Consider the following 8,280-nt stretch of genomic DNA (forward strand, 5'->3'; position numbering starts at 1 on the left):
GACTGACAACTGTCAGAGATGAATAGGGTTGAGGGATTGGATGAAAGAAAGTGAAGGGGTTAACCATAGACACAGACAACAGTGTGGTGATAGCCAGAGGCTAGGTGGAGGTGGGCAACGTTGGGGGGAATTGGGAGGGAAAGAGACTTTGCTTGCGGCAATAGGCACACGATGCAATGTGCAAACGATGTTTTATTGAATTGTACACTTGGGACCTGTATGGTTTTGCGAACCCCAATATATTAAATTTAAAAAAAAACTTATGTGGCATTATAATAAGGACTTATCTATTTTTTTAATCTTTTCAAAGAACCAACTGTACCACTCCATTGCTAATAGAATCTGGTGGGACTTTTAAAGGTCCTTATGAAGTCTATTTTATGCAGATGTTACTTGCACATTTTTATTATTCCTCTGCTAGACTATGAGCTTCTCCTTGCATCTAAGCACTTAGTTTTATCAAACTTTATAAGTTCCTCAATGCCTGTAGTATTTTATATCTGTGGTTTATTTTAAATACTATCTGTCAAATCAACAACCACTGTTCATCTTAAATAACCACAATGTCTACCCTCATGAAACAACGCCACAAAGCTTCCTTCCCCAAACAACCTACCCATGGCAGAAGGCTGGCTGGTTTTTGGTGACACCCATTTTGGGGAGGACTCAGGATGGGGGGCCACAGGTTGCACTGGACGAGTCTGTCTGGCTGCCAGTTTCATCAGACTCACTTGCCTCTTGTGAAAAATTTCCTGTACGTCTCCCAGCTTCTGTAGGACTTTCTGGGTGTTGGCCTGCAGGAACAAAAGCAAATCATGAGATTGCTCTGCACTGAGCCTGAGGACATGACTCATTTCCTTTCACCCATCTCCCCCTTTCCCCACGCCCAACCTCCCTCATAGGCAAGTCATCCATGTCTCACCTTGCACCAGAATGTGCTTCTAGGATTCTAGGAGTCTGAATCTCCCATGGATTGGCAACGACTGTGTTTCACTACTGCATCTCCAGAGCAGAGTAGTACTTGCTAAATATATGGTGAGTGGATAAATGTTCACTCAGCCCTGTCCATTAATGTAGAAAAGGGTGCCATGGGCCATGGACGAAGGGCATTAGGACAACTTACAGAACAGGGGAATTTAAAAATAAAGAATATACCCTGAATAAAGGCCTTGATGGATAAAAGAGTTTAAGTGTTCTGGGGGAAAGAATTGGGTAAGTTCTGAAACAGCATCAAGAAAACCACAAGCACCTGTAATAAAAAAACACACACAACAGCCCAGCTGTTATGGCTCAGTGGTTGAGCATCAACCTATGAATCAGGAAGTCACAGCTCGATTCCCAGTCGGGGCACATGCCCGGGTTGTGCACTACATCCCCAGTAGGCGAAGTGCAGGAGGTAGCCGATGGATGTTTCTCTCTCATCATTGATGTTTTTTCTATTGCTCTCCCTCTCTCTTCCTCTCTGAAATCAATAAAGAATCCTATATAATAAAAGGCTAATATGCAAATTGACCAAACGGCAGAACAACCAGTTGCTATGACGCACACTGACCACCAGGGGGAAGATTCTCAAGGCAGGAGCTGCCCCCTGGTGGTCAGTGTGCTACCATAGGGGGAGCGTCACTCAGCCAGAAGCCCTGAGCCTGGCTCACAAATGGCGAGCACAGTGGCGGTGGTGGGAGCCTCTCCCGCCTCTGTGTCAGCATTAAGGATGTACGACTGCCAGCTTAGGCCCCAGTCGGACATCCCTCAAGGGCTCCTGGACTGCGAGAGGGCACAGGCTGGGCTGAGGGACACCCCCCTAAGTGCATGAATTTCGTGCACTGGGCCTCTAGTATATATATTTAAAAACCCACACAACACATTTAAGTGTTATTCAGTGTGACTCCTTCTCTCTATATAAGTAGGAAAGAAAGAAACTGAAGAAATACCAGGGGAGAGATGAAACTCACAGACATTTCCAAAACTGACTACATGCTCTAAAGCAGGGACTCGGGAAATAAGAAACAAGACCCAAATGTCTTTGAGTTTCACCAAGGCCTGAATTCAGCTGAATGTTTCTTTTGGCCTCACTTGCAGCATGACATCCCTCTAGCTCTGGTGGATCAAGGAAAGTGGGTACCTTTTCTTTGTCCTGCTGACTCTGACATCTGTCTCGTGGATGATTTTAACCATCACAAAAGGGACCCAGAATTAGAAGAGTTATGCAGGGTGCTTTGAGGATGCCTAATTCTGAAAGTACAAGCTCAGCACACACCCACGGAGGTTGCCACATTTTGCAACTAAACAAGTAAATCTGTCTTTTTTTTTTATGCTGGGCCATCTTCTGAGGGAAGGAGCCAGTATCTTAGAGGCAGGCCAGGAGTGTCAGTTATAGAAAAACTGTTCCGCCCTGTCAACGCTGACCTCTGCATCAAGAGCTGGGGCTTGTCTCACTCTTGGGTGGGCCCGAGTGCAGACCTGCACTGTCTATCTAGTAACCACTAGCCTATGAGGCTCTTCAGCACCTGAAATGTGTCTGGTGTGAACTGAGCTGTGGGAAATACACACTGGATTTTGAAGACTTCTCATGCAAAAAGAATATAAAATATCTCACTCATTTTTTGTATCAATTGTATGTTGAAAGGATGTTTCAGATATAGGTTAAATAAAACATTATTAAATTTGATTTCACTTGTTTCTTTTCACTTCTTAAAATGTGACTACTAGAAAATCTCATTAGCTCACATATGTGACTTGCACTATATTTCTTTTTATAAATATTTTTTTTATTGATTTTTAGAGACAGAGGAAGGGAGAGAAATAGAAACTTTGATGAGAAAGAAACATCATTGATTGGCTGCTTCCTGAACGCCCCCTACTGGGGATCGAGCCCAGAACCTGGCATGTGCCCTAACGGGGAATTGAAACTCTTGGTTCCTGGGCTGATGCTCAACCACTGAGCTACACCAGCCAGGCTGCACTATATTTCTATTGGACAGGTTGGTTAGACTAGGGTTTGGCAAACTTTTCGGTAAAGGTCCAAACAGTAAAACTCTTCAGGCTTTGCAGGCCATCTGGTCCCTGAGGTAACTCCTGTACTTGGCTGTTGCTGCATAAAAGCAGTCATAGAGCATAGAGAATACAGAAACGAATGAGTGTGGCTGTGTTCTGATCGAACTTGACATACAAAAGTAGATGGCAAGCCCCTCTGGCCCACAGGCTATACTTTGCTGACCCCTGGACTAGATTAAGCTCAGAGTCTGTGATGAAAGAGTCTCTTCAGAGAATGTGCCCCTGGCCTCAGGAAGCACAGCTGAACAACGCACCGGAGGTTCTGAGAACACAGCTATGAGTCCAAGTCCCAAAAGAAGCCAAATTCCCTTACGTCAGGGTGATGGCAATGTCAGTTTGATGGTGATCAGCCACTACTACCTGCCCTGGTGGCCCAGTGATGAGTTTGAGGAAACTGAGACTTGGGTGTTAACTGCTGCAGAAAGAGAACATCTGACTGGATGGATGACTGTCAAATTGATGATGTACGCTGTGCATCCCTGGTGTGAGGTCAGTGCCACATGCTAGACCCCAACGACTCACCATGTGGACCGGACAGGACTCGAATCATCTTTGCTCTTTTGGATCTATCCCTTAAAGACCCCAGAGTGAACCCTGCAAATGGTTCACTGAATTAAACTGAGGCATTCAGAAGAGACCCTAAATTCCTAAGCTCAAACCAGGGGGAGGTTGGTACAAGATTAACAACTGCATTTCCCCCTTTTCTCCTATTTTTACTTGCAAGTCCACTCTCCATACCACAATCTGAATTATCTTTTTCCTTTTTTTTTTTCAGAATTATCTTTCTGAAAGCTAAATCTGATCATGTAATTCACCTGTTCAAAAGCCCTGCAGTGACACCTCACGCCTCATCCTGCAGCACCAGGCTCTTCATACTTGATCCTGACCACTGCCTCCCTTGTGTTACCTCTGTCCCTCCATTTTATATGCTCTTGGACCTAGGAGCATTGCTGGGGAAACGTTTATCTTCCACTCCACTGTCAGCACCGTGACTGCGGGCTCTGTACTGGACTGTATTCTCAGAATAAAGCACAAACTGGGTACCAATAAACATTTGAAGAACTGAATTTTGCAATTTGCTACTGAGATTGTGTCATTCTTTTTTTTTTTTTTTTTTTTACATACCACCTTGTGGGAAAATTCCTCAGGTGATTTTTGATATGAATTACATTATAAATGTTAAGATAATGGTCAAAATTCTTAAGGCATCTAGCAGATATTAAAATTTCTTTTTAAGTTACAATATTTATGAAGGACTATTGACAATATAAATATATCTGTTAACTTTAGGTACCCATTTACTAAGAAACAGGCTCACCAACTTATCTCAAACATAAAAAAACCCCAGATTCAGATCTTGATAGAATACATCGTATCAAAATGTTTGTTAGTGCACTTTAAAATCACTCTGCCATCTTTAAACATTAGCTTTGAATTATACCCATCCATGTTTACTTACTTTAGACAATTAGATAACTACTGTTTTAGCCTTTTGAATTTATAAGGGGGGGAAAAACCCTTCTAACGCATCTTTCTCCAGTATATCAAACAGATTTCCAATTAAAAAATGTTCCCTTTAAAGACATGCTATGGTAATGCACTTTCTAGTACTACATACCTTGTACTAGTACAAAGAAAAATAGGCAAGAGAGGTGTGGCAAGAGAAACCTTTGTTGGCTCTAAACTGGGTTAAGTTCTGAAATGTGGAGATGATCTATGACATTTATAATGGACACCTGTATGTTCTTGCTGTGTAAATAAAATTGCTGGTATGAAATGACATTAAAGTTTATCAATAAATGAATTCTTCCTCACTTTACTCCCAGAAAAAGGTTTAGATAAACTCTAGCTTTTTAACTTACAAATCTAATACAGTGTATATTGTATCAAAGTTTTGACTTTCTTACTAGATTCTAACAATTCACTGAAGTATTATTACATCTCCATTTTTGCATATAAAGACAGTGACTTTCTCTAAGTAATCCAGGTAGCAAATGGCTAGAACTTGAACATTAAAGCCACTCTTTGCTGCCTGTAAGGTTTTCTAGAGTAAATTTGGTTATGAACCATTCTGTATGTTTGTGCCTTTCACTTGATCCTCAGGGAAATGGATTTGTCATATGTGGAAATTTAAGTTCTGGAGATTTAATTTGCCTAAACTATGTAGAGCTTAACTAAGTCTTGATAGGAAATCCTTTAAATTTGACCTGAAAACTTCCCTTACCCGAGTATCTTTTGATATTCTCATATAATTGGATAGTTGGTATAACATAATATTTGCCTATTTTACTTCTTTGGTTACTTAAGTTTTCAGTTTATCTCAAGTTGTAATCTGGTGGGGGACAGAAGTTGAAACTTAAAACTAATGTAAAAGTTTTTAAATTTATAAAATATTGCTACATTTAGTTTGACAAAATAAGGTGGTGAGTAAATTTAGTTCCACTGAAACACAGGTAAGGGAATGGAAAATAATTAGAAACTTTCTGAAAAGTCAAGTACTGAATTTTAATCTTTTCTAAGAACTGTATTTGGTTCCTAAACAACAACAAAAATCAGTTTCCAGTACTAGATTTCTAATGTGGATGCTAGAGGCACTGCTGGTTTTAATACAGACATTAGCGAGATCAGTGAGATATATATACTTGATATAAAAGTATCTGCAATTCCTTAGGTTACCTCTTTTTCATTGTTCCTCATGTCCAAAAAGGAGAGCAAGATAGGACTGGAAAGACAGCATTTAGTTTTTTCATAAAGTATAATTTTTAAAACATACTAACTCTGGAAACCATGGTTTTCTATGGTAGTCCTTAATGTTTAAGGATCAAGAAATAAAATCCCATCATTTAGACAAACAACTTATTAACCAACCTATATAAATAATGAAATTACTCACACTGTGAGGCCTAGAGTATATACTCCATTCTCTGCTGATTGGCGTAAGTGAAGGAATGTTAAGTTCTGGAGCCAACCTTTCGTATATCTTGAGAATGAATGGCGGTAAGTTTGAATCATCAGAAGGATTTTTCATCATAGTTGAAGCCATTTTATAATGTAGAAATTCCTTTTTCCTATTTTAAGTAATGAAAGTCCATTCTTAAGAATATGTTGTCCAACAACCAAAACACTCTCTGGATTTGTTACTTGTCTGTGATTTATACTGACTCCGCCTTCTGTTATCATCCGATACCCCCGGGGACCATCTGGAATGGCATTTGCTTTGCGGCACGTATCTAGGACGCTTGTTCCAGGGTCAAGAACTAATTCAGAAAATGAAGCTTCTTTAAACAACTCTTTTAACTCTTCATCAGACATGACCTCCAGTGCATCTACGCTACTGTGATAAAGGGCTTGTGTACACCTTTTAGCAGAATCCAGCCCTTCTTGCCCATGAACCAGCTTCGTGACTTCTGCAGCAAGTCGTTTCTGAGGACCCCGCTTTTCTGGCTCTTTGACGTGCAGCTGCATTATGTGGTCAATCTCTGGAAGGGGCAGAAAAGTGAAGAGTCTCAGGTACCTTTCTACCGCATCATCTGGCTGCCTGACAAAGAACTGATACAGTTCAAATGGAGATGTCTTATCCCTGCTCAGCCACACAGCATTGCCAGCAGACTTTCCCAGTTTTGCTCCAGTTGTACTTGTAATCAGAGGAAGAGTGATTCCAAATACGTCTTCTCCAGTCAACTTGTTGATGAACTCGTATCCCGACGTGATATTGCCCAGCTGATCAGATCCGCCCAGCTGCACCCGGCATCCGTAACGCTGAAACAAGTAGTAGAAATCGTAGGCCTGGAGCACCTGGTACAGGAACTCGGCCAAGCTCATGCCCTCGGGGCTCTTGAGCCGGGTCTGGACGCTCAGCCGGCTCAGCAGCGTGCCCATGCGGAAGTGGCCGCCCACCGCCGCCAGGAAGTCCACCAGGTGCTGCTCCTGGTACCAGGCCGAGTTGTCCAGCACCGTGAAGCTGCCCCAGGCCCGCCCATTGGAGAAGAGCTCAGATTGTGTCATTCTTTACACGGGGCGCTGAGAGCGAATGAGGGAGAAGAATCAAAACAGCGGCACTAAGGGGGCAGCTCAGTCGCCATGTCCTAGGGAAATGCCTCGAGGAGCCTCAGACAGAGACAGATGGCTGCTACAAGAACAGCAGTGTAATGGCTGATGTTGTGTTGATAATCGTTATGTCTGAAATGTAACAGATTCAACCTTTTAGACTTAGAGTACCAGCTTTTTAGAAACAAATTTTATTTTTTAGAATAGTTTCAGATTTACAGAAAAATTGCAAAATAGTATAAAGAGTTCCCATATACTCCACGGTCACTTTCCACTATTATTAACAGCTTACATTACTATGGTACATTTGTTATAATTAATCAATCAATACTGATCCATTATTCTGATTTTAAAAAAAATTATTAAATAAAGTACATACTTTATTAAAGTACAAAATTATTAAATAAGGTACATTACTATTAAATAAAGTACATACTTTATTTAGGTTTCCTTGCTGTTTACCTAACGTGCCTTTTTCTCCCCCAGGGTCCCATCAAGATACCATATTACATTTAGTTGTCATGACTTCCGCTCCTCTTGGCTGTGACCAGTTCTCAGCCTTTCCTGGTTTTTGATGACCTTGACGCTTTGAGGAGTATTGGTCAGGTATTTTGTAGACTGTCCCTCGGTTGATATTTCTCTGATGTTTTTCTCATGATTAAATTGAAGTTACGTTTTTTGGGGGGAGAAGACATAGACGTGCCATTTTTATCACATCACATCATACCATGTGCATGACTTAATACTGTTGATGTTGACCTTGATCACCTGGCTGGGGTAGTGTATTAGTTTTCTCCGCTGTGAAGTCATTCTTCCATCTCTCCCTTCCCATACTGTACCCTTTGGAAGAAAGTCACTATGTGTAGCCCCCACTTAAGGAGGGGAAGTCTTGCTCCACCTCCACGAGGGAGGGCTAAGTATCTACATAAATAATTTGGAATTCTTCTGCACGTGAGATTAGTTTCCTCTCCCCTCTCTATTTATGTATGTATTCCACCACTTATTTATATCAGCATGGAGTCATGGAGATCTATTTTATACTTTGGGTTGTAATCCAATACTACTCTATTAATTCTGTTGCTCAGATGGTTCCAGCTTTGGCCATGGGGAGCTCTTTCGATTGCCTCCTATGTCCCATCACTGTGGTTTGTTTTGCTTTTTAGCAATTCCTGACTTTTT

At 41.4% G+C, this 8,280-nt stretch overlaps 1 protein-coding gene across 1 annotated transcript; it reads right to left on the bottom strand.

Moving 5' to 3' along the window:
• Positions 1-5,610: 5,610 nt before the first annotated feature.
• Positions 5,611-7,059, bottom strand: LOC102440893 (tyrosine--tRNA ligase, mitochondrial). The gene has a single exon (XM_006108426.3). The coding sequence runs from the start codon at positions 7,057-7,059 to the stop codon at positions 6,082-6,084; it is 978 nt and encodes a 325-aa protein (XP_006108488.1). The 3' UTR covers positions 5,611-6,081.
• Positions 7,060-8,280: the final 1,221 nt, after the last annotated feature.

This window comes from Myotis lucifugus, unplaced genomic scaffold (genome assembly GCF_000147115.1).
Source record: "Myotis lucifugus unplaced genomic scaffold, Myoluc2.0 scaffold_2268, whole genome shotgun sequence".
NCBI lineage: Eukaryota > Metazoa > Chordata > Mammalia > Chiroptera > Vespertilionidae > Myotis > Myotis lucifugus.

Bases quoted from the DNA above. Each gene is read 5' to 3' on its own strand.
- LOC102440893 (XM_006108426.3), bottom strand. From the start codon at position 7,059: ATGACACAATCTGAGCTCTTCTCCAATGGGCGGGCCTGGGGCAGCTTC.